The 27622-nt window shown below is 40.3% G+C and overlaps 1 protein-coding gene across 1 annotated transcript; it reads right to left on the bottom strand.

The window, feature by feature from the left end:
* Positions 1-211: 211 nt before the first annotated feature.
* On the bottom strand, positions 212-22933 carry LOC108100879 (serine-rich adhesin for platelets). Its single transcript, XM_017204977.2, is given in 14 exon segments — positions 212-3181; positions 3624-3923; positions 3925-4750; positions 7886-8028; positions 8092-8217; positions 8644-8854; positions 10356-10537; positions 10985-11178; positions 11181-11220; positions 11276-11483; positions 15215-15382; positions 15703-15822; positions 16398-16882; positions 22857-22933. Coding segments are annotated over 14 exon segments (4254 nt in total). The 5' UTR covers positions 22863-22933; the 3' UTR covers positions 212-1936.
* Between the last annotated feature and the right edge of the window lie 4689 nt (positions 22934-27622).

Here is a 27622-nt window from a genome sequence, read left to right as displayed (position 1 = left end):
TTTCAACTGCTTTCAACTGCTTGCAACGCTCACATCTGGCATCACCACGCCAACAGTCACTATTCAGTAAATAGTTTTTAAAAATAAATTTAAGACCGGGAAATTAACTTAATCTCTAACAACTAACGATTTGAATTTTTATATGGAGATGAAGTTCAAGCTCTTTTGTTATCATAATGAACCACCTTCAAAATAAAACTCCATTTCAGTGTACATTGTTTTCTCGTTTATTTGTTAGTTCTCAAGGGCTTCTCTCCATTTTGGGGGTTACTTGGGGAGTACATACGTGTATACACAAACAATTCCAAGCGAAATGAACTTACACACAATATTCAGGGATACATATACATTCTAGGGGTCCCGTAAACAATGTAGAACCTACGCATTCATCGACTACGAATAATGAAACTAAGGGCGACTCTGTTGCAGATTATCTGAGTGGATCGAAAAGACTGGGTGGGGTTGGGTTCTGAATCGGGGATCGAATCTTGATCTGGATCTGGATCGTCTTAGTTAAGTGCGTGCGTCTAATATTACCTTCTATATATATGACCTTTAGTGAGTACATTTATTTCGTGTTCGATTGTGTGTGGCTTTAGTGATATTTTCGTTTGCGATATCTTAGTAAACTTGATTGCATTTCTGTATTGTTTTATCGTTTACGGTTTCATACGATAATGTTTAACTCTTATGGGGTAAAATTCATGTTTCCGTTGCGATATTGCAGTGCTGGCTAATGTGGTACATCTGAACAAAAGGAGAAAATCTAAAGAAATCGTAACTATTTCGTTAAATCTTGTATACTTTCAACTCTGCCTTGGCTTCTCCATCGAATTCCATTCAATGGGTAACCTTTCCTTTGGCTCCGTTTTCCTTTTATTTTATATTTTGGTTGGTTTTAGTTCCCTAAAATATATTTTTGTAATTTATATTTAAAACACACCCTTCTGGGAGCTTAAAACGATTTTAGGCTACAGTAAAACATTTTCAATGCGCCAAGCTGCGAAGCTTTTAAGTCTTAGCTATTCAATTAACTACCAAGTAAAGTGTATAATTCGGTATAATTCGAAAACGGTTTCCCTTTTGTTTTGTTTAAAAAAAACAACTAATCAGCAGGATGGTCTTCCCTTTTTTTTTTTTTTTGGTTTTTCGTGTTGTCTTGTGGCTTAGCAGTCTAGAGATTAGCTTCAGTGAAGAGATATTCTAGTTAATTTCGAATTGCTGTAAAAGCAACCGGCTAAAGTTCAATATAAAGAGAAAAATATTATTGTTACCAGAAGAAAGCTTTGAGTGTGGATTTAGCAAAGGCGGGAGCAGCCCAATTATATATGTATTTGTAGGTGAGTGGGTGTACGTGTTTGTGTTTGTGTTTCGAACCAAGATTGGAATTGCCTTACCTTAACCAACACTGGCAGTGGAAAACGTGTTGAAGAAGAGTTTTTAAAACTAAAGTACTACTTAGGAAGTAGTAAAAATCCGTACATTTAAAATAATTTAAAGTAATAGTTAATAAATATAAATAAATGTATTTTTTATAAATTAAAAATTTGTTCTCTTTCAATCATAAAATAACTATTAAAACATCTTTATATTAGAACTAAATAATTGATTTTAAAAAATCTTTGGTAATACCTAATTCTGTATAAATCTTGTTAATATTGATATATTCTTAATTTTAAAATCTCATGTAATAGTGAAATGATAGTAAGCAAATGAATTCATAAATATATAAAATCCTCTAACTCAATAACTCTTTTCCAACACTTCCCCCACTTGGCCATCTCATACCTAGCCTAGTAGTTCTATAACTCTGTGGTTCCCCGTTCGATTTCTGCTATATTTGGTTTCTTTATCACATGCTTTGCATTTCGGCTGCTCAAAAACGTGTCTGTGTGTGCGTTTGGTGTGTATATCGTGTTACTAGATCAGATCCCCCTTATAGCTTGTCGAGGTCGGGCACCTCGGGATCCGTTGGACTGATCGGAGACATCTCGACGCTGTCGAGGAGCGGGGTCTTCTCCTCGCTGCAGGTGCTTCCTTGGGCGTCGTCCATGTCCATCACGAAGATCCTGGAGAGATCCGCTCCGCTGAGGGTCAATCGCGAGGGCGACTCGTCCACCGAGCTGGTGGTGCTGCTGCTGCTCTCGCTGCTGGTGGTGCTGCTACCCTTCTGGGTGGTGGTGGTGCTGCTTCCTACCTTTTGGGTGGGGGTGCTGCTACCCTTTGGGTTGCTGTTCTGGGCGATGGCGATGCTCTGGTCGAGGGACTTGGAGGGCGTGCGATAGCTGGCAGTTGTTGCCTGGGTGGCCACTAAATTCGATTGGCTGGACTGAGCGGACAGCGAGGTGGTCTTTATATTGGTCGTCTTCAGGTGGCCGCCGATGGAGCAGCTGCTGCTCCACCTGCCACCCGGATGGTGGTGCTTCTGGTGGTGCTCCCTCTGAATGTACTGGTTGCCCGTCTGCGATGATACCGTTGGATTATTGTCATCGTTGAAGCTCTCGTCCTCGCTGTGAGTGTTGTTGATGGCCGTCTGCTTGAGTCGCACCAAATGCCGCTCGGAGTAGGATTTCCGGGCGTCCATGACTCTCAGATAGTCGGAGGATTCGCCCAGGTCCTCGCTCTTGGAGCTGCAGTATCGTGCTGCATTCCTCGATCCACTTCCGTTGCCACAGAAGCTGGTGGTGACACTCAGCATCTGCTGGCTGCCACTTAGAGATCTCCTGCTGGCCTGCGAGCTGCTCCTGCTCTCGTACTGATTGTCCCTTAAAGAGCAAGGGGAAATCCTCGGCGAGGGATTGTTCTCCATCAGGGAGTCGTTGCTCTTGGCGATGCGGTTCTTCCGGTAGAACTTGCTGTCCCGCCAGAGGGTCTGCCTCCCCGTCCGCTGCATCTCGATGCAGTTGCCCGGTTGACCGGGGGGCGTTTGGCTAGTGGGCGTGGCCGTGGGCGACTCCTGACCTTGACTTTTGCTGATGCGGAACGAGGCGTGCGTGAGCTTCTTGTACTTCTCGCTCTGCATGTTCACCCGGTTGTCCGAGTGGGTGCGATCCGCCATCGGCAGGAAGGCGTTGTCGATCCGGCGCTCCTCCTCCAGGGAGCGGAAGGCCAGCCGGTTCACGTGCTTCAGGTGCTGCTTGTCGGAGCTGCGCTTCGGGGACATGTCCTCGAAGGAGCTCACCTGGAAGGGATACTAGTTAAGCTTTCACTCAGATCGGAGGGATACTTTTCAGGTTTCAAGGGATTAACTAAGAATGGTTGTTATCTAATTATCAGTAAATCTCTATAATTATCATTATAGAGATTTAACTTAAAAAAGTCTACATTTTACTGTATTCTGTTTTTGAATTTTTCAAATTTTGTTGTAAATAATTTGCTATTTCGCTATGACATCATTTGAATTCTTTGTCGTATACTAAAAACACTGAAAATTAGTTTGATTGCCAACAAATATTAATAGTAAATTTCTAAACAGGATTAGGCAATTGCTACTTTTTTTTTTTAGTTAAATCTTAAACTCTACTAATTTTAACGTTTGTAGTATACTCCCAGTTTTTAAATTAATTTAGGTAAAGACTTAATATATTTTGGCTTTCCAAGAAAGTTCTTTAAAGCGTACTCACCCGATACTTTTGAGAGAACACCTCTATCATCCCCGATCGCTTCGAGGGCGATGTGGTGTAGATGGAGTTCTGATCATTCACGAGGATCTTGGGCGGATCGAACTGCTGCTGCTGCTGCTGCTGCTGCTGCTGGGGATGCCCCTGTGCGTGACCTTGGCTCTGACCTTGACCCGCATTGCTGGTGGATGCCAGGGAGGAGCTGCTCGAGTTGCTGGTGGCGGTGACCAGAATCTTCGGCGACAGCGAAACGGGAAACTGCTGCGGACGAATATTCCCAAAGGAGCCACAATTGGAGCCCGAGGGAAGTGGAGCCCGTTCCGGACATGGCGTCATCGATGTGCAGGAAGTTGTTGGGGGAGCTCTCGCGACAGGGCGAGGAGATGGCCGAGTCCTGAGACACCATGCTCCTGGGAACGGTGGCCAATTCCAGGCAGGTTTCATTACCACCCGTCGTGGTGGCGATGATCACATCCTCCACACCCTCGTCGATGGGCGAGGAGATGGACTGGAAGCTACTCAATCGGATGCTGGAGGAGCCAATGGACAGATCGTTGTCCGTGAGGGAACCGAAAGCAGAATCCTGGGAGGGATTGCTGCGGCCGTACTTGAGGCACTTCAGCGAGTACTCCAGCCGGCGGCTCTTCGAGTTCTTGTAGTTGCACATGTCGGCGGTGAGTTGGTGGTTGAAGGAGGCACCTGCCGAGGACGAGGTGCCCGTTGGAGCATGCAACCTCTGTGCTCCTCCTGCCGACGACGAACCACTGGCCTCCTCCTCGGGCTCGAAGTACTCCTCCTCCTCGGCGACCTCCTCGTAGATTTCGGAAACCCCACTCTCAGCTAGGAGGACGTCCAGGTTGCTCTGGCTGCTGGTGCTGCAGCGAATGGTCGGCGGCTGGTTGTCCTGCATCCCCGCATCCTGGCCATTGTCGTCCGAGTAGACGTTGGCGGGATCGCAGTAGTGGATGGGCGACTCCGAGTTGTACGAGTGGACGTACGAGTGGGCGGAGTGCCACTGCTGCAGGCGGAGCAGGTGCTGCCGGTGGCAGCTGCCCCCGACCACAATCTCCTCCAGCAGACCCTCCTCCGAGTCGCTTGATATGTCAAATGAGTCCATTGTTCGGCTGATACTGCGTGGGTAGAGGAATAAAAAAGGGGCAAAGGGCCAGGGAATAACAATCAGAATTTTCAGATTTTCAGAGTTTTCGGTTGCGATCCTGATTCGATTTTCCTTTTGTGTTCGGATATGCAGAAAAGCCATGGCATGTCATTATATGCGATGAATGCAGGTTGTTTGTATGTGTGTGTGTGAATTGTGAGTGTGTGTGTGTGTGTGTGGGAGTGAGCTGCAATAGCAGCGGCAATACGTGCGTGTTTTCAATCAAGCTCAACTTGGCCGCTCGGCTTTCGAGTTCCTCCGCAAACTCAATTAGTGACCCAAAAAATGACAGCTATGCTGATGTATTTCACTGATTCTAGGCAGAAATGCTTGGTTACGAAATGGATTTCTTAAAGTGTGATTAAGTTAGTTAAGAAAAAGTCATGTTGCAAAACTGAGTCTAGCTAAATACATTAAAATATTTGAGCTAAAAGATGGTTCCTCAAAATCAGCTATATTCACAAGAATATATAAGTTCCAAGTGAATCATTTAAATGTATATAGTGTTATATTTTACGTAAAATCAAATAAAAAATCTCAACTATATTTTTAAACATTTTACATTTAAAAGGATTTTATGTTTTCAACAAGGGATTTAATTCTGAACTATTTCCCTCTGATAAGTACATCCACTTCAGCGTTTAATCTTTATTCATCTGCAAATATTATGCCTGCACAGAAAACACATTCTGTCGCTTAACCAAATCAAATATTATTGAAACATATTCTCTACGGCATGCAATCAACAACATAAACAAAAACATTTTTATTACAAGCTGAATAGATGGGAATTAAAGTAAAGGGCTTGGCAAATAACTTACAGTGAGAAAAACACACAAATTCGATTATGCGAGCCGGCAAATATGAAAACAAAAGTAAGTGAAAAGCATTGGATAATGTGGTTTGCAGTTGTTAAATAAATAATAGTATATTCTATGTACTCTGCTGGCCCTCCTTCGATGCAGATTCGATTTAAGTAGTGCGGAGTGGTTTGCTTGCTGGGTGGTGCACACATCTCGTGGTGGTTGGAGCATACAAAAATATTGCCACTTACCACATTTCGCTACAACAAACATTGTTACATTATTTTTGCAGCACTTCTCGTCTGGTATAAAAATTTCAATTTTCGTACAAAAAATGATGTGTTTGCTTATTCGGTTTGTATATTGGTTTTATTTAATTTTATTCAGGTATTTGGGTTTATTTCACACGATATTCGTTTTGTAAAATTTAATTGTGAGATATTTTTTGTGAGTTGTTCATTTGTTGGTTTTGGTTTTTGGGGTTGGGTTCGGATTTCTTTGGTTTTGGTTCGGTTCGGTTTGGTTTTCGGTTTCGGTTTAGTACATACGAAAGACTTCATAGGGCGCAGGCAGAACACTGATGTTGTTGTAGTTGTTGTTGTTGTTGGTTTTAGTTAGTCGAACGGGTTATGTAAATAAACAAATGCAGAAATGCAAGAGTTTGTAAATCAAAAACAAAACACACACATAGGTAATGTAAACAAAAATGAACGTTGATAGACATTCAAGAGCGGATCGGTATGTGTGTAGTAGATGATGGGTTTGGTGTAGCGGCAACTGTAACGGGAACTGCAACGGTAACGGTTTTCTGGGCGCTTTCGCAACACTAAGTTATATTTATAGACACACACACACACAACAAAGTTGAGTAGTAGTAGTAGTAGTAGGCGGTAGGAGAGAAAGAGAGAGTAAAACATTGCATACGGAAAAATACTTTAGTTGAAAAAATCCTCCACTACATATATTGTTAATTGTTATGAAAGTAAAACATGCGTTTGAGTATTAAATTATATTTAAATTTTTTTTAAGGCAGCAGAGTAAATTTACACGGGGTCAGAGATGCTTAAACATACATGAGACAACAAATGAGCTCTTCTTTCCTGTATTTATTGTTTTGGGACTTTTTCTCCTGCTAGTACGTCTGTTTCCCTCGTTTTTATCACTCAATTATACTCCTGTCTTGTATGCATAATTTTAAATTCTGCCTACGTTTTTTTTTGGGTGGATGGGTCAGGTTGCGCACAGTCCAGAACATTATCATAATTATCTTTGGACACGCACAAGCACATGCACACGCACATTGGAAGCCTATGGCAACATTTTCCGCTTTTCCTTGACTCACAGTGTTAGTTTTCCTGCTTTTCTTGTTTCCTTTTTGTTCAACATCTCCTCGGATGTGTGTGTGAGCTTTTCTCTTTATTAGCCCAAAATGCGAGTGCACAGCTACTGGATTAGCAGGTCCGTGCGAGGATTTATTTGGCGCCCAACGTAGGGCCTACCTGTGACTCTGCAGAAGTTTAAGGGATGTCGTTTCTCTTATGTTTACTTTTTTAAGTGCGCACATTTCCATGCTAATTTTGAAATTTTCAGTTATTTAACTTTGAAAATGTTTACTTTAGTATATCCCGCATTGTCAGTCTTCATATAATTAAATGGTTAGAGGACCAGGGAGAAAAAAAAGGTTAAACAACATCTAAGTTCATCTAAGAAACTCGGCTGCAGCTTTAAAGGACCTTCTAAATTGTTATTTACTTGGTTTGGGAAAACTATTTTTAAGGGGTGATACGGAAACACAAAATGCGTGTTCTATTATTTTTAAAAAAAATTCATAAGCTCTAAAAGCCCTTTCCCAAATAATACTTAAAATATTCTAGAAAAACGGAAACTTTTAATAACAACACTTAAAAGTATTTGTAAATTTTTAACTTATAGAAACTCTCAGGAAAAAAGAAATAATATAATCAGCGCTAAGATAAACCAACTAAATACTGTATACATAATCATCGTTAGTAAGTTGACTTAAACTACTCTGCTTTATTTTGTACGCCTTTGTGCTCCTTTTCTGGAATTTCCCTCCACGCCAGCTGGAAAAAGCTAATCCTGCACCGAATTTGTAATTTTTAGATGAGCATACAAGACTGGTTTTCCTCTCGCACCGAAAAACATGACGATGAACTGTGTATGAGTCGGTGTGTGTGGTGAGGGATTTATGTGAGAAATGCCAGTGACTGACAGAGTAGGAATTTGCACAGTTTGCATCTAGGTGAAGCGAAGGCTACGTTGTCGGGGAAAATAACACTCACCCAGTGCGTCGATCGTGCGGCGTTGAAGGGGGCGTGCAGGGGGAGTTTGCCTCACTGAGGGAGTGCCCCAGCGAGGCACATTGGCGCTTCTTCACCGCTTGCAGAAGGTTCAGGGTGGACCTGCTGAGGCTCGGCTTAATTGTCTGCAAAGGTATAGTGCTCATATAAATACTATCAAATATATTTTCTACTTAAAAAGTACTTACACTGAAACAGGGACCGCGCAGCTCGCGCAAATCGATGCTGCGAAAGAGATCGCAAAGGACTAAGTCCTCGACGGAGGGGCAGACACCGCTAGGCGGCTCAAAGATTAGACCTAATATTTCCAGAATCTGTAAGAAAGGTGAAACATTATAAGCAAACTACTTCATGGCTTCCAAAACGAAAGACTTGTCAATTTGCAACACCAGAATGTTAGCAAATGAACTATACATTACTTGTTTTCTTTTCTGAAAAAATAAAAACAAAATAATAAAATAAAAACGGTTGATAATAAACGAAAAGTGATTTAGAAATCGCTAATGGCTTAAACTATTTTTAAATGAGCTTCAAAGTATACTATAAAATTACATATAAAATATGATTTCAAAATAAATCGTTGAAGACTTTTTAAAGGTTTCAAATCTCTAGCGATTTTTTTCCGACATTTTTTTATATACTCGTAAATGTTTAATGCTCAGTAGATGTTCTAGTGCTTAACCACCCTTTTTTAAAAGGTAGTAGTACAAAACCAAAAGACAGGTGCACTTTTCACTCACCTGGCCAATTTGTGGGTAGTGCTGCAGCTCCATCTCGAGCACCCGCATGGACGGCTTGGGGGTGGTGAGCTCCTGGCCCGTGCACATCTCGTACAGCAGGTGGCCGAAGCAGACGATGTCGACGTTCTCGATCTCGGTGACCGAGCGGGACCACATGACGGCATTAATGCGCGAACTGAGGCCCAGGAGGCCGTTCTCCAGGCCCGATAACCTTAAAACAAAAAGGGAATAAATGTCACGCAAAATGCATAATTAAATGGCCGACCGACCCGACCCTTTTGTTTTCGGTCTTAATTATGCAACACATTCGATGGCGGCTCTGCCATGTATTGATGGCCAACACGTGGCTATGACGGCCACAAAGTATCTACTTTTATGGATTTATGTGCGAGCGAGAGGCGGCCGTCGGTATCATCTGCCATCTCTTTCGCCACTTGCGATGTGCCTTTATGACAAAGAGCGTATGTCAGACCTGATATGACAATATTATGGCACTACACCGGTTCGTATATTGCGGATTGGCCGGGGTTTTCGGTTCGAGGGTCTGCCAGGGATTCTCGGTGTTCATTAGAGCGAAATATTGCTGACAAGTTGGAAAAGGTATCCCACATTGGCTGACAATAGACATTCTGAAGATTCTAGTTGCCGTGGAACCCCACTTTATCGTTATTGTTTTATGAAAAATACTGGAGGGTTTTTTAATCGGTAATTAATAGTTTGTATAAGATCTAAACGCCTTGATAAACAAAATCTTTTTTCATAAAGATTCAATAGGAATGTATTTTCAATTAGTTTAAATAAATAGCCTAAACACATGTAGCTTACATTCTGCAAACCATAAGTAATTGTAACTGATTGAACTTTCAATTAAAGTCTTGGGTATTAAATAAATCTTATTTTAATTGCATTATGTTTTTATAGCTGAGACTTAAGCCTAACACTCTTGTGCAGTTTCTTCATCCTTCCCCTGATTGCTTTTGCAAGCAATCAGAGATTTTTATCTCAATACCACTTGAACAAGTATTTTCCTTCTACTCCATCAATCAGCTTTTCAGCTTACTATTTTTTCATTTCTCCCTCTTCCTGTGGCTCGTATTTTAAAATCTCCAGGTCCTATCGATGGCTGTACATATGTATATGCAATTTATATGAAAATCAGCTTTTTCAATGCTCTGGCGACGAAGGCAACTAAATTGGGTCATGCACTTGGAGCAAACTTGAACAGCAAAAAATCAGCACTTTAATCGACTTTCACCTATAGGAATTTCTTCCATGCACACACGACCCCTTTTTACTCCCCGCCCATGAGCTGCATTATAAGCAACTTTTTGTGCCGACCATTTATTTTTAAAATGGTAAAAAAAAGCTTAAGCTTTATTTTTGTTACACCCATTCGATGTTTGCCAGTTGTGGGTGGCCGAGGGAGGTGTTTTACGCGTTGTCGCACAACAGTTACATGGGATCGCAGGGGAAACTGGGGAGAAAAGTGGGGTCCCCAAACAGGGACATGCATTTAAAGTGCCCCGAAATGGCCAACGATTCAGCGAAATTGCTTTTAATTTGCCGTTTGGGCTGAAATCTCGTTCGCTTCTATTTCAATGAATTTTGCATGCGGGGCATGAAGCCCTCCGGTTCGATATCAAATATTTCAGCTATTATTAAATTAGTTCACGGCTGAGTGGACCCCAATGGACAGCATACGAAGGACTCACCTGGCGGCGCCGTTCTGCAGGATGACATTGCCGCTGTGCAGGTGACCGTGAAGCGGAAAGCCGCGCTCCTTCAGGAAGAGCAGTGCTTCCAGGATCTGTCGCCCCAACCGCTGCACCTGGCTGACAGGCAACCCGTTTGGCTTACGCGTGTACTTCCTGGCCCACGGCTCGTTCCACTGTGCCTGCGGCGGGAAATAGATGCAAATTGGTTTCAGTGGGTGAGTAATGGCCAAAAGTGCTAATTTATATGAATTTGCATGTTTAACAAATGGGTATTTGATGGTTTAGATACATTTGTTATGAATAGAAGATATATATATTTAAATACGTCATTCAGAAATATAACTATTAAAGTACTGCTGCTATCTTTTACAAATATTTTAAATATTTAATATTAAAAATATTTATTTACTGATTATTTTTCATTAGTTATAGCAATTTGTAAGGCCCTGAAGTATCACGTATAATTATAATTTTTGTTAAGACAACTATATTTCTTTAAAATTTGTTGTAAAATTCAATAGAGTTTAATATTTCTTATTATTTTCATATTGGCAAGAATGAGTAACTTCTTTTTATTTTTTGTATTTAATTATGGTATTTTATTGTAATTTAGATGTACGGCTTACCTTATATATGAGATCCTTGAGACTGCCCCGCGAGTTGAAAGGCGTCACCAGGCAGGCGTAGTTGTACGAGCTGTTCCTCAAGAAGCCCAGATCGAGAACGGGATATATGTACGGATGGTGCAGCGAGCCGAGGAGCTCCATGAGTATTTCCCTGGCACTTTCGTTGGGCGGGAGGTCCTCGAAGGCCACGCAGTCGGGGGCAGAGGCAGCAGGGTCAGCAGACGATCAGTGCGGACCTTCAAAGGGATAAAAATAAATACAAATACATTTAATTTAGGGTGGAGTACTTACCGATGCATCCGTGACCAGAAACCAGTTCTTGCCGTGCCGCGAACCGATCTCGTCCAGATGGGCAATCACCTCGTAGCGCCCATTGGCACTCTGAATCCATTCCTGGGTGGCATTCAGGGCCTTCTCCCTTTGAGCCCGCTCCCTGGGACTCCGCTCCACGATCCCATTGCCACTGTCCAAGGCGGAGTACTGGTACTTGATGTTCGGCCTAAAAACGATGTCAAGCGAAAGTTAGCTTTCTAGCTTATATAATTATATTGATAATTCATTCTTGAAGAGCATACGTTGTTGAAGATTGGCCAACTAAGGAAACTTGTTTGTATAGTACAACTAAAGCTATAACTAATTAGGGTATGGCTATCTGGAAAATGTCTTGACATTCATCGCACAACACTTTGGGCAGGTTTTATTTACAACGTCAAATGGGAGTGAGCATTTAACATAAATTTACCCACAATTTGCATAAGCGACCGCACTTGAACAACAACAAACATATTTTGAATTCGTCCTTGCATTTCAATTATGTGGTTTCATGTTGAATAATTTATTTTCACAGATTCATTTACTCATTCATCAGAAGGTATCTGTGCTGGAATTTCAAGAATTTAAGAGCACTTTACGTTCCAATTATTCGCCACTGAATGGAATTCCTTTTAGGGCTTTAATATAACTGATTTTTGTTTAATTTATTTACAATGAATATTTTACCAGGATTAAAGCAGTGGAAATCCCTTTATAAAAAAGTTTAGTAAACCTTTTCGTTGGAATAGTTTTCTAAGTATTTGGATCACTTTGTAACTATGTACTAAGTTTAAAACACTAACCTACACTACATTTAAAATTTACCAAACTATATTGAAGTTCGATGTCCCTGTGAGATATTCAACCCCTTACAGGAAAAACCGCCTTCCTGCTGACCACAAAAAAGTACGCTAGATAGCTCCCAAAAACCATCGACATCTACAGGTCACGGGACAATTGCTGCCAAATGTTGCCAAAAAAGGGAGGCACAAAATAATTTGCCCGGACCAACATTTTTTGTTGGCCAGCTGTGAAAGGTGCCGCAGGGCGAAGGAATTTGCAACTCAATGAGGATGGAAAACAAAAGGAAGGGCCAGAGGAAGAGGAAGTAACTGCCTGCACAATGGCGCAGCGGAAACGGAAGCAAGAGTTTATCATTTCATTTCGTTCTTCTTCGTTTTTTTCGTTTTGTTTTGCTGTTTTTTAAGAAACAATTTATTTTTTGTGTGTTTAGTTGTTGCAAGTGAAGAGTTGTACAAAGAGAAGAGTGCAGAAAAGAAACTGAAAATGGAAACGGTGTCAAAAGAAATGAAAGAACGGAGAAAAGCTAAACAAACTGCACTCACTCGGAGGCTCAAACGAGAAAGACATAGTTGGAAGAGACAATATAACAAAGACAGAGAAAGTAACAAAAAGTTGGTAGAAGAGGAGAGCGAGAGGACAGGGTTCATAAACAAACACTTACGGGCCACTCAATCAAAACAGAGCGAAGGTTAAGCACATCCTCGGGTTAAGTTTAGCATGTGTTTGAAAATTTAATAAGGCACAAAACGAAAAGCGGGAGAAAGTGGAGAGTAGAGAGGACAGCTGGGGGCAGATAGAGAGCGTAAGTGTGTTCGTGTGCGGCATAAAATGTTGGCCAAGAGGCTCCTTCCCCCTCTTCCTTCCTCTCTTTTTCTTCCTCTTACCCCATTTTACTTTCATTGCGTCACAAGAACTCGCAGATGCGAAATGAAAACACAACTACACAGAAAGAAACTAAAAAAGTTAAAACCAATTTGGGGAAAGATTTTGTAATTCGGAATATTAAAAGTTATTTGTTTTAAACAAAATAAAATTCTTTATTTTTTACTTTAGTCAAAGTTTTCCCAATTTATTTTTCAGTGCATTCTTGTGTGTTAGCTAGACCAGAACAACCAAAAGCTGGCAAAACTCTTTGCCCAATGCGTGTCTCTTTAGGCGCATGGCTTGCGCTTTTGGCCAACGGTGCGTATGTGAAATATTTCTCATTTCCCTGCTGTTCAAGACCTTGACTCCGATTGCAGCTGTAACGGGTTTTGTGTTTGCCGGAGTGTGTTTCCCCCGTTTGTTTGTTGACTTAAGCTAATTTTTGTTGCAAAGCGGAGAGGCGACTTTTCTTCGTTTATCCTCTTCGTGATATTGCAGCTTAAATATTTGCCAAACACTCGACACACTTGTTGTTTGTCAACTCTGGAAAGTGTGCTGGAAACGGAAGGATAAATGGTACGAAAAAGTAAAGAAAACGCCGAAGATAGCAGACTTCAACTGTCCAATAAATTTGAAAGTGAATTGGGTTATTTTGCAGACTTTTTATATGTTTAAACAAATAATTTTCATGTAATAAAGAGGTCTAGCACTTTTAGCAGAGACTTTAACCTGCAGGACTTTACCGAAAGATAAAGAAACCTTTACAAAATCAACAAAATTTTTTTTTTGATTTTTAAAATATAACTTCCAATTCTTTAAAATAAGTTTTGTTCCCGATATTTAAACTATATTTTAAATTAAAGGAATTTTCAATATTTTCCACCAAATAAAAATTATATTTAAGCTTAGTAATACCTAATAAACAAGTATTTTTCCAGGAGCAACAAAAGGAGCGAAGCCAATAACAGTAAATAAGAAAAGTTAATTAAAATTAAAGCCCTTCCAAGCGAAACGGATTTCTTCGCCCTGCTTAAAATTAGTAGCAACATTTTGCGACTGATGAGAACGGGCGAACCAAACTGTTCCAGGGCCAAACCCATCTGACAGATGCATAGACACATGAATACCTCGAGCCAAAAGATAGAAATTCGATGGCCGAGATACTGAAGTTGCTCAAAAATGTTCGGATGCCGCGCGTAATTAACGTGCTCGTGTGTGAAATTTTTTATTGCATACTTTGCGGCACTCACACATGCATATTCACCTGCTCGTTAGGGGCACACACGGATAGACACCCACACATTGACAGACACTTACACACACGAACAGATGCTCACGCTCGCTTGCACATTTATCATACGGCTCAGCACGTAAAATGTGTGGAGGGTTGAGGGCTGAGGGGTAAACACCCATACAGATACTTACACACACTCACACACTTACATATACAGACGAATCAATTTTTCGCCCTTTTCGAGAAAAACTTTTGCCGAGTTGATAATTTAATTTGCACTTTTTGTATGTGAGTGTGCCTGGGCATCTAATTTGAGGAATTTTCACCTTGGCAAACTTTCACCTGCCTTTGGAACAAAGGGAAAACGCGGAGGGTGGGGGGGTGGAAAAATGCATTCTATCATCGCGTTTAATACTTTGACTTTGGCACTGCCTTTGGCTTTTCATTTGAAATGAGAAAACTTTCCAAATAAAGTTGGTAAAAATGTTTGGCAAGCGAGGAAGCGTCTGTTGAATGTTAAGAGAAATAAACGAATTTCGTATATTTTTTCCGCTTTACAAAAATCATTGACCACAAAAGCTTTCAAGTTAATTATTTTTTGTGGCTGCCGCACAACCCTCTTGAAAACATTAGACACTTCAGATGGTTTTTCCTTGGCATTACTTGTGTTATCTCTATGTATATACTGTGCATGTGAGGTACATCAAAATGAATTCGAATTAAAAAGAACTGTTTGGTGTTGTTTTGTTTTTTTTCGCTACGTGTGGCAAACATTAAAAGCATTTCAGGTTTTTATTCTATTCATATTTGGCATGCAAAGTGCTGTAGAGCTGGTACAAAAAATATCAAGTAAAACGGAAAACAAATTGAACAAGCAAAATAAAAAAAAAATTGGCATTGAATTGAAATCTGTACACTAGTGAGGCTGATGCTGAATTTCAAGTATAAGTTCAAGCTAAATACGAGATAAATTAGTTAAGTATAGAATTATTTTAGAGTAGAGTAGTAAATGCAACCTTGTTGTCAGTACTGAATCTATGGTATCTCTACTTCCGGTTTCCGCTGGCATCGACTTGCTAAAGAAGAGCCTAGCTAGATTGTCTAACCTCGCGCTAACCAGCGGCGATTTCTCCGAGTGCTCGGATAGATCTGAGTTATCTTGCTCCGAGCTCGCCGACCGATTGCTGCAAATAGAAGGGTACACAATGGTGGTTGCGGTGGGTGGTTTTGGTTGGTTCGGTGGGTTGGTTGGCAAAAAAGAATGAACGGAAAATTACAGCGATAAGTGTGTGGTCTCTTCTTTTCTCTCGGTCTGTCAAAAGAAGCTTCACGGAACTCAAAATGGTGTCACAAACTAAACAATAACTTGAGGAACCTGTGCACTGTGCCACGTGGTGCTTGAGTGTGTGCGTGACTTACACACGCACACACCCGCGCACACACATTGCAAAAGTTCTATATACACGCACACACAGAGGGGTGCATATATCCGATCGGTACTCACCTACTGTAAATCTGGCGGCGGTTGGCAGCCGTCAGGGCCGAGACATCGAACTCGATCGCCGAGTTGGAGCGTTTCAGGCCGTTCGCCTTGTGCAGCTTCTTCATTATGTTCCTCACTTTCCTATCGAGTTGGTTTTCGGTTATCGGCGGCATTTCATATTGAGAGACAAATGGTCATTGGCAAAGGTTTAAGGAATTTCCCGAAAAGGCAACAAGCAATAAGCATTTGATTTGCTTTTACATTTCTTTTGTTTTTAAGTTTTATACACCATTGTACGATTTGGCGAACTAATAGACATATTGCGTGCCATTTGAGTCTGTATACAATTATTCGTCATTATCTGATCCAGAATTATATGAAAAATGTCATCAATATTAAATAACTTTTAATGGAATGAAAAAATATTTTTTTAAATGTTTAAATATTTTTTTCTGTATATAATATTACCCTTCTAATTTTTTAAAGAGGTTATATACAACCAATAATTTGTTTGAATATGACTTTAAATAAATGCTAATATTTTTCTAAATTTCTTTTGTTATTTAAAGTTACTTTAAAAAATGTAAGAATAGATAAATAAAATCTTATTTTTTTTCGTATGCCCATTTATACTTTTACTTTTATAAAGCTCTTCAAACACCTATCACCGCTTTCCGGAAGGCACTTCCTTAATTCTGAGGACCTAGAGCACTCACTTTTCGGGGACAGGCGGTCGGACGAAGGGATCGTGTCCTGTGACGGCGCTGTTGCGGTTGTCGATCCGCTGCTGCTGGGCGGCCTTGTTGAACTTGAACATGGTGAAGGACTTCTTGGCACTGGCCACCTCGCACACACGAACGATGATCTTGCGGCTGCTCTTGAAGACCGTGTTTAGGGTCTTGTACACCAAAATGGAGACGGACTTGGGGGCGTGGGAGGTGTGGTGCGGGTTGTGTTGGCTGGACTGCTGTGGTTGTGGCTGTGGCTGTGGCAGAGGCGTGGGCAGAGATTGCTGGGGCTTCAGTTGATGCACTGGAGCATGCGGCGCGGTCGACGCCGATGATTGTGATCGGGTGATGACTTTGCCTTCCCTCTGGAGATTATCCCGATCGCACTGATCCCGCTGATGCCGGTGGCAGCTGATGATGAGCTCCGGCTCCGGATGCGGCGCTGCCGGGTCGTTGACCTCGCTGCAAGTGTCCTGTGGTGTTTGCAAGTTGCAAGTGTGTTTGTGGGGGTATTTCGAACAAAAGTTGAGTGGCCACAGAGAAATGGAAAGAAATATGCGGTAGAACGATTTAAAACTTGATCAATCCCGAAACGAGGACATTGCACAGTAACGAAATAAAGAACGAGAACGGACAAAAGCGCTTCGTGGATTGTAAATGGATTGTAGATGGGTAAAATCATAAGCCATATATAGTAAGCTAGTTCTATCACCCCGGCAGTTGCACTTGCTCAACAATCGTTTAAAGAGTGTAAATAAACTTGGGTTTGATTATTGCTGTAAAAGACAATCACAAAAGCATTTTGGTAACGAACTTTGCCAAGTCCTTTTATTTGATTACTTAATGTGTTTTTGTGAAACGTAAGAAAAAGGATAATCAAATGAAGGATAAAACATGCTTTAGGGCTTATGCCAATTTTCAATTCAACTAAACTAATTTACAGCCAATTTGTATAAAAGCGTAATCTAATTTTCGAAAATTTGCATAAAGAATTGCGTGAAACTTAAAGGAGTAATTTAACAAATTTCAGCGTGTTATGAGTGTTCATATTTTAGCAGCCAATTGAAGTTTGGAAAATCAAAATTCGTTTGCTTGTGTGTTCGATTTGTGGGTACTTTTTTTTAGCTTTGCTCTGGTGATTTGGTTTGCTCTCAATTTGCTGGCTAATTTGCTCCGCTTGATAATTTGACTTGTTGATGCAACGAAAGCAAATTTACCTACCGACAGCGATCTGTTAGGCAAACTTCGCTACAGTCCAAAATTGCAAGACACCTAAATCCGGGGTTCGATGATTACAGAAATTTAGTTTTCAATTCGATTCTTTGGTTTTGCAAGGGTAAATGGTAGGAGAACAGTGAGAGAACAGCATTTGATGAACTGCGATGAGAGCGAAATCAACTTGACCCCGTTTGATTTCAATTTGCAGGCCCCACTCTGTTTAATTAAGTTTATTTCCCCTCTTTCAGCTGAACACTCGCCTAAGTTTTCGTTTTTGTTTGGTAGTGCTTATTCTAGATTTAATTAATTACCGGATTCTCACAGTAAAAAATGCAAATGACGGGTAATTTTTTGTTTTGGGAAAAAAAGTTTCAATTTGGAAATGTGTATTAAAAATGCAGTTCTTATTACGTGACTAATAAACTAAATTAATCACATGTATTTTTTTATTTTTCAGATCCTACCTATTAACGTTATTAATGGATAATAAATTTAAACTCCGCTTTAATCCTTCAAATTTGACGTTAGAGCAGTATTTTAATATACAGTTTGTTAGTCAATATTTAATTTGGTTATTAATTGAAACATTGCTTTCCCTGAACTACCAAATTAATCTTTTTAATTGCCGAACGAATGAAGTTGCCAATTAGCGTGACATAATGTTATTTTGCCTGCAATTTTTCTGATATTTATCAAATTTAAAACTCTGCTGCATGTGAAATAAATAATAGAGACAATGCTGATTTTTAATTTGAACAAATGGATGTCGGTTTTCAAGGTTTAGCCAGAGCAGCAATTTAAATATCTGACGTAGACACTATGGATCCGATTTCAATTTCAGATACCGCCGCACTTAACTCACTATTGTTTCTGCTGCTGTTTTGTTAATTAAAAAGCACACGCCCCTTAGCATGCAAAACTTTTGAAGTTATTTTAGCGAAGGCGAGTGCGTTGCAGTTCAACGAATGTCCTTCACTCGGTGAAAAGTAAGCCACAGCGGCAATAAAGGCAACCACTTCTACTGCGGAACAATGGGAAGGACTTTAATAGACGCTTAAATAAATCATACGCCCCGTGTGTCGCGCTTTTTCCCCTCAAGTGCTCCTTTCATGTGTGTTCGCTGCGTGACATTGAGTTCCCTCTGTGTGGAACTTATGAAGGAACCGTACTTTTTGCACGTGTTTCCCGTTCACTTTGCCCGTACCCCCGGCGGCCTATTTGTCTAATTGTCTAATTCTAATTTTAAATTGTGTTTTTCAGCTGCCGTTGTGGCTTGATTTAATCGTATTTGTTTCTGCTTTGAAGAGAAAACCCCTCCTTGGGCCATTTATCTAATCGGGGACAGCACACAAATGCTCAAAGTTCTGCCTTTCTGCCTTTTACTTTCAAGACACTTTATTGATTTTCCTTTTGGGAGCGGTGTAAGTGGTTCGCTTTATTTTCTTTTGGCTTTCAGGTGTGCACTAGAGAAACCCCACACTTGCCCCCTCTCCGCCTGTCTGGGTGTCAAATTCGTATTCATATTCACTATCACGACATGTGAGTTCAGTTCTGGCTTATCCCTCACTTTGATTATTGCATTATCCTGTCCGTCACTGGCTTGTTCATTGCAAATTAAATTGTCAATTTCGGTAAACGACGGTTGGAAACGCGATGGTAGAAAAAGAGAGCACTACGAATGAAACAGATATCATTAATCAATATGGGGCTTAGTTCAATGCTTCAGACATAAATTCTCAGCACTTTAATTGAATCGCTTGGAAAGAGCTTAGTCGCGGAATATTACTCACGGCGGAAGTTAAAAATAGCACTCAAATGTTCCATGCCCTTAGGCAATTACTAATTATTTTTTAGGTATTATGTGGGCCTCAAAACAAAAGATTGGGGCGTTGGAAAAACTTCCAAGGGAAACTTTTTTCTGCGCAATTACTGAGTTTGATTTTTTTTCTTTTGTTTAATGATAGATAATTAGATATCTAGATATTCAAAAAAAAAATGTTTACTCTTGTTTTCGCTTTTAAATTTTTTTGTAGATTGTGAATAGCAAGTTAAACATTCAGCATACATTTATCAAATATTTCCAAGTTCTAATCGACTTATTGATTCAGAAACTTTTGCCATAAAAACACGTATCTTTTCTTCCGGATAACAAACATTGTTATTAATATCATATTAATTTCCACTTTACTGTTCTTGATTTTCTATTCCAAGCTTGATTAATCTAGCTTTAAATCCTCTTATCTTTCTGCACAGAACAACGCCATAATTTCTGTCATTACATGCCACCCAACCTCATTTAATCTGCCACCGAAATTTTCTGAGACCGAAATAGAATTGCACATTAAAAATGATGATGATGATTATGGAGATAAGGAGCGGAGTGGCACCTGCTCTTGATGATTCTGGGCACCTCTCCACCTCAGAACAGCACTTTCCACGACCTCCCCGGCTTCATTATGGTTGCACTCATTGTTGATTGGGTCAGACAAATTTGAATAAATTTTTAAATAGTTTCGGGGACGTCACAAAGTTGGCGAAAGAGTTGACAACCGCGTGCCATGTAATGGATTAGATTTTTTGGGGAGCACCAAAATTAACTTTCAAAGTTCCAACAAGTTCACAAAGTAGTTCACTCGCTGACGCGCCGAAATATTTGGGGCGAACTTGGTTGAATATTTAAGCCACGAAAAACGCGGCCAACACGGTGCTCGGGTCGTCCGTTAATGATTCGAATATCGTTTCGCCCGGGGCGAAAACTATGAAATTTCTTCATTCCATTCCAGTCGGACTGAGGTGTGTTTTTCGTATATACATAGGTGTATGTATGGGTTTCTACTATACTACCACCGATTGTGGGTGAGGGGCTTAGAGTGTTTGCGTGTCCATATCGCTTCATGTTCGTGGTCGTATTTGCGGCTGACTCGTACGTCCGACTTGCCCCCTCTCGCTCACTCCCCAACCGACTGTCTGTCTGTCTCGCTCGCGACCCTGCGTTTCCCCCTTCTAACTGGATTATAAAAATTGATTTTTAATTTTTATGACAATTTCCAACTGACTCATGGCGAGCGTCGTCGCTGGCTCGGTTGAATGCAAAGAATGTGCCTCGTATTTGCTCCTCCTTGGCCAGAAGAACCCCCGCCAGCGAATCCCATTTGAACTTGGCATGCCAGTTTGTTTTTTCTTGACAATGGGCTAACAATGTACGGATAATTTACCGTGGGGCCAGCGATAAGGCTGGAATTACTTCCACAAAAAGGGCAAGGTCAGCCGAAGTAACCTTCTGGTCGGGAGTAATGTTCATATAATTTGAATCAATTAAAATCAAAAGGAATGTTGGTCATTGGTTATCAATTATGGCTAGATTGAGTCTGCAAATCTAACACGAGTAATTATCTTTTCCTCTGCACTCATTTCAGTTCACAATTGATTTTTGGTTTGGCAAAGTAAACAAACAATCTACCAATTGCGTTCTAAAAATGAATTAAGATTTTTGGGCTGCATTATTTAAAGTTTAATTTACTTTTTTTATATACAGGAATTTGTATAGTATTATTTTTAAAAATTCTATCGAATTTCCTGCTACACAAATTTCATATGTACACCTAAGCCTTAAATTTTTAAAAGGTTATAAATTTTCGCTGTTTCTTTAAGTGCTGCCTTGCATTTTTATTGGAAACTAGAAATAAGCTTTAAATATTTCCTGATCCCATAAACTTTTTATGGCCAGTTTTTAGTGGTCCTTCACCACTGTGCCATGTCCGCCATTAAAGTGAGTGTGGGTGAGTGTTTGCGGCAAATAGTCGTGATGTTGCCCACTTCGTGACACATTAATCATGACCCGCTCAACGACTGTTTACCTTCGCTCTGACCAACACCTCCACCCACTCCAACCACCCACTCCCACCCACTCGCTATTCCATTACTCCCAGGACATTCGGCTGTATGCAAATATTACAGTTTGTTTGTTTGCGGGCTTGCCTTTGATCGCTCCATATGGAAATTGGAAAACTTTTTACGCGCCGGCCTCGCGTGAAGCCAACATGAAAATGGAGGCGAAGGAAAAAGAAAACTGAACATGAAAATGGAAGCCGTTCGGCGCGGTCAGTTGTCCTTATAGTGCGTTGCTGCTGCGTGTCCTTTAATATAATTTCGTATTATATGTACTGTAGTACAGTCTTACGTCATTAAACCAGAGTTTCTTAAAGATAATAAGGTTAAAGGTCTTTTTATATGAGAAAAGGTTTAACATATCTAACAACTAGTACTCAAGTTTCTAAAATGAACTTGAAAATTTCTCGAACAAATAATTTTAAGACAATGAATATTTTTTGCCCTTCGTTTGAAAAAAGGTATATAATTTATATATAGTTTTTTGTGGAAACCAATTAAGCATTATCCTTTTATATATTTTAAGGAATGGTATTTGAAAATGTTGCTTTCTTTTGGAGTCAGACTTATTCACGTTTTACTGTATATTTATGGCGTAGATTTTTCACTGTCTGTCGGAACGAAGTGGCGCCAACAATCGTAATGGATCTCCGGGATGGGAATGGAAATGGGGACGGGATTTGGAGGCCTACTGGTCACCGCCCTGCAAATGGCCCAAAGTCAACTGCGTCATCGTTTGGGAAGAACCAACAGCCACTGCCCAATTTCCCCCATTTTCCGACTGGTGAGGCCGGGTAGATAAAGGGCCCCAGGCTTTGGCCAGGCCCATTTCCAGTGACCTTGCATCATTAACTTAATTGCTCAAACAGTCGTCGGTCCGTCCAATTGCCGGGCTGAATTATTCAGTTGTTCTGCTCGGCCAACTGGCAATTTTGCGTCTTTTCTAATGTCACCACAAGCTCATAGAGGACGGGCTGTCTCTCTCTATTCGCCGCTGCACTGGAAAAGCCACCCGGCCGCCCAGTTTTTCCGCATGGGGATGGTGAAAAGCCCCACGTGCATTCGCTGTGGTCGTTGGCCCGTTCACGTTGTCTCCGCTTTTTCGAGGGGCGTCACGTGTAGCGGGGCTTAGTACCCCCAGCCCCAATTTAAGATTTTTGTATGAAAACAAAACGCTGAGATACAGAGAGAAAACCAGGCCCAAACCATTTTCGTCTGACTAATTGGATTGAAGAGTTTTCCTGCTGCGCTTTTGTCAGCGCATTTTGCAGCAGGCATTTTCATATTTATATTTTTAGGAATTCACAGAGGGGTATTCGGTACAGTGGGCTTAACACATACCTGCATCGTCTTATCCAGTATGAAATGACAACTATTCCACCCAAAATCAAACCACCTAAGGCACACCAAAAAAGGGTCTGTAAAGAAAGAAATGAATTGGTTTAGTTATATATTCTTAAAATTAAATAAAGCAGTTTAAAGTTCAATAAACATTACTCAAGTGTTTCCACAGGAATAATCAATATTTTTACTTCTTTTTTGTTTTCTTAAAAATACCTCGCCAAACAAACCAAATTAGATTTAATTTAAGCTTATCTATACTAATTTAATCTTTTCGGACCCATCTTCATTACTTTCTAATCATTACGTATTTATTTCTAATCTCATTCATAATTAAGTGACTTAAAAGTTCAATACAAATCTTTACTTTCAACCCAAAATTAATAAATTATTTCTTATCAGCTGACCTTTTAATAAACGTTTCTCATCGTTGGCAGAAAGGTCTTTGGCCTAGCCCCAAAAACTTTACTAATTTGGCTTTTCCTTAAGTAAAGTTCAGTGAGCAACTTGACATCTTTGTAAAAGGTTCATTAGATTTTTCTCACCCAATTTTCAATCTTTTTCCGGCAAAGAAGGCCACGTCCGTTCGAACTTTTTAATCAAATTGTATTGCTGTTTTCACGCTTTGTGGAAGGAGCAGGAGAAGGTTACAAATCATTTGCGAGAATAATCTTTTTAATTTTGTCGGACAGACGGACAAGTCGGTCGCAGGGATTCGGAGGCGGATCATCAATTTTGCAGCCAGAAATGTCAATTGCAGTTGGCATTTTGGGTCAGAGACGAGGCCAAAGAATGTCAATTCAGACACGATTCAATAGAAATCAGATTGTGTGTGCGGGAATCTGTCGATTCATTGGGCGATGGGGCCACGAGTGATTTATTGACTAAGTGTCTGGATAGATCATGAAAGATGCATTACCACAAATCGGGGTCAATAATACGAATTGCCTTAAGGTTATGGCTTAACTCCTCTCTTGAAAAGATTTATTAAGCGACTAAAATCTGTATAGTTTTTAGTAACCTAAAACCGTGATAGCTATTCAGACAATACATCTTGATATTTTCTAAAAATCTTTCGAATTAGTGGCTCCATTAAATAAAATGTTACTTCCTTCAACTAATCTCTAAATCGAAAGAAAGGGTCGCACCCGACAATTTGTGATTTTCCAAACAATTTCGGAGCAATAAAAATCTATTGCCGGGACTCATACTCGAAAGCTGCTATTGTCTCCGGTTTCTGGGCTCATCCTGCCAACGATGGAACTTCCTGCCAGCCTGGCATCCTGCCAATCCAAAGACAATGTCCGCTTTCCACCATTTCACTCAGCACTTGCGGCCACTTTCCCGTCGCCTAACTATTTTTTGGCAACGATTTTGGCCTTTTTGGCCGGCCATTTTTATGTCTCGATAATTGCAACCACAAGGAGTTGGCGAGTTGTGAAAATTATAATAAAGAACTCAGAAGTTCAAGGTTCGCATTGAGGAGATACTTACAATCCAGTAGTGCGTTTCAGTTGTTCTGCTTGCATTCAATTGCATCGCACGTTCCTTTCATTTAAGAGCACGTCACAGTTGGTTTGCTGCAAAGTAAAATCGAGAGATTGGATTAGACTAGGACTTCAGGAAACAAAGTATCAACTTGGTAAGTTTAGCCGAAGCTGCAAGGCGGAAATTCTGTTTGCATACTCTTATCCCAAAGTTTTCTTTCTTGGAGTTAGTTTCGCAACAAATTTGGTAAGGGAACCTGCCAGGGTGTAGCTACACAGGCAAAACACCAGTGTTATGTATTCTGCTGTAACTTCGAGTCTTTTAAATATAGAAAACATTGTGTATAACAACACCAAAACATCTTTGGAAGTAACAGTTACTTAAGCTATCTTAATTCTTCAATTATAGCCAAACCAAGTTTATTGAATCATTCGGAATGTGACATGACTTCACCATCAGATTGTTTACTTTCGTATGTTTGATTTCCTCGATTTTCCCTAAATCCTGACCCTGTAATTACACATTTATTGATTTGTTTTCCTCCCGAATATAATTGCCAAAATAGCAAACACTGCCGCCCATTCGGTGAGCTCAGCTGAGTCAACGGCGAAGGCGATTAGCCCTGCTCATCGAATTTAAAGAGCTCTCTGTTCAGATTGCAGAGGTGGGTGAAGAAATCAAGGAGGAGTGGGAGGAAGTCCTGCCAAAGTTGAGACTCGAGAATCGAGCGGCAAAGCTCATTGCGTTTGATTTACGAGGACTTGTTCAATGGAGCGTTCTCAATATTTTAGTGGCTGCCGCCTGTGCAATTATCATCATCAACGGCTCGAAAATGCGAGGGAAAGGAAGATATCTTGGCTTAAATGCTTTTGTTTGCTTTTGGCATTTCCGCACGACGAGCTGGAGGTGGGAAATGGAAAACTGTTGATTTCTCCGCTTTTCCCTCCGGAATTGTCAGTCATCTTCTCATTCGGCACGCGTCTGAACTTTGAACTTTTCGGGGAAAACAAATGTTGGCCCAAGGTACACTTTTATGGACACATGGCGACTGTTTGACAATAATTTATGTAGGAAAAATGAAGGCGAACGGTAAAAAATGGCAAACAAACTTTAGACTATAAATTTGCAGAAAACTTTAAAGAAAATATTTATGCAGAAAGGACAAGTTTTTCTGCCTGATATTATATCTTCTTAAAGATTATTATAATGACTACAAAAGTGGAACATTAATTTAGAAACCAAATGTACCTTAATATAGCGAAGGTTATTTTTATATAACTGAAAATAATAATTCAGTTCTTCAGCAATTTTAGATGTTTTAAAATAAGTAGGTACTTATTAAAATCCGTATAAATGAATAGATTGAACTTAATTCTTCAATTAAAGCTTAAAGCAAATCAATGAACATTGGCCCAACCTAAAATGTTACAAAAGAGTTCGAAATTTCATTTGGCAAACTTCTTGTGCAAAAACGGCAAAGAACTTTAACACGAAACCGAAACTATTTTAAACATAAGATGATAGTCTTAATACTATAAATAAATCTCAATAAATCTTATAGTTTCAGATGACAACTAAGGCCAAATAAATCCACGATTCCAATTCAATATTGAACTTAAGATATAGATCCCAGCCCAGGCACGCCCCTTCTTTCAATATCGGCTGCTCCCTTTCCATTTGACCTGATTTACCGATTCTCTATATTTCCTGTACAAAAAATATGCAAATTTCACCAACTGACTCTTCAAGTGTAATCAATGATTTTTTTGACCTTGCAGGGCTCTGGTGGCCTGGAATTTGCATAGTGGCACTTGCGTGCATTGCATAAATGGATTTTTCACTCTCCAAAAGCCGAAAACGGCAAAATTATGCAGAAATAGAAAAAGAAATGTAGTGCAGACGGGAAAGAAGAAAAGGAAAGCATTGATTTCAAGTGTGATGCGTACAAATGTTCGCCATTTAAAATGGCCGTTTCTGTTCGAAATTGATAAAAAGAAAAGCCTACATAAGCTATGGAGAAGTACATTTATAGTTCAATGAAAAGTAAAGGAATGAAAATACAGAAGGTAGTGAAAATGGGATTTCAAAATAGCCTTCATAAGCCCTAAACAAAATATTCCTTTTCAAAATAATTTTAAAGCACATTTCGACAACGCGGAAATGCAAAATATGTCGTACTTCCAATAGCAAATTAGCAATTACATATTCAACAGACCAAAATGAGGCAATCAGAGTTAATGACAAGCGATCAAGGACTGCAGGCCAACAGCCGGTTTTTATTCCCCAGACTCTGATGTCGTTTTTATGCCACACATGAATGCTGTCAACGTCCCATCAACAAACCCATCGACGAACTCAGAAACGCTCCTCCCTTCTCCTTTTCCCTCTGAAATCCAAATGTGTTGGCATATGTTATGAAATTAACGAGTTTACTTTGTGCGGGCGGCATTATAAACAGGCAAACAAAAATGGCCTAATAAAATTGTCAATAATGCGACAGCCCACACGCGGTGTGAAAATCAAATGCGGGTTAGCAAAGTGGAGAGTGCTTGGGTATTTGTCGACAACAAGGACATTACTCATACGCAACGTGTGCTCGCTTCGACTGAAAATCAACTGCAGCTGACCAAAAATCAGTGTCACTTTCAGCGGGTTCATTTATCATCGCTTCGCCTTGGCAGCAGACAAGGATCGAGGACCAGAGGAGGTGGAGCAGGGGTTTCCGAGGTCCTGGGGCAGCTGTCATGTTGAGCCAGTCAACGTGATTTGTCTCGACGCCAGTCAAATCAAGCTTTTCCTAGGAGTCCTGCCCTTTCGGTGGAGATAAATACACTGGGAAAACCATGTTTCGTATTACAATTTATGTTAGAGTTCCTCCTTTTTTACTTTCAAAACTTTTTTTTTGAATTTTTTGTTTTTCTTTCTGGGGACTTTTCACATAAAAAATTATATGTAGTTGCTCCAAACTATTCAAAAATATTACTGCCATTACTAATAACCTTTTTATATATACTTTTATTGCCAATCTCACTTTTTGTTTATTATAATTTATTATAATAAATGCTTTCTGAGTATGGCAAATGTGATGGAACTTATTGCAATTTTGTTCTTCGTGCATGGAAAACCGCACCCATTTCTCGAGGCGTGGATGTAAGTAAAGGGAAAATGTGGTGCCAAGTGAAACTTTCAAGGCCCCACGCACACAGTTCCTCGTTGTTGCGTGTAAACTCATAATTTGGCGGCACGGTGAAACTTTCGCCTAGAATTTGTTGTCGCTC

The sequence above is a fragment of the Drosophila ficusphila genome, unplaced genomic scaffold (genome assembly GCF_018152265.1).
Source record: "Drosophila ficusphila isolate 14025-0441.05 unplaced genomic scaffold, ASM1815226v1 contig_855, whole genome shotgun sequence".
In the NCBI taxonomy this organism is placed as follows: domain Eukaryota; kingdom Metazoa; phylum Arthropoda; class Insecta; order Diptera; family Drosophilidae; genus Drosophila; species Drosophila ficusphila.
The sequence above is the reverse complement of the archived record's forward strand: the minus strand, read 5'-3'. Positions and strand labels throughout refer to the sequence as shown.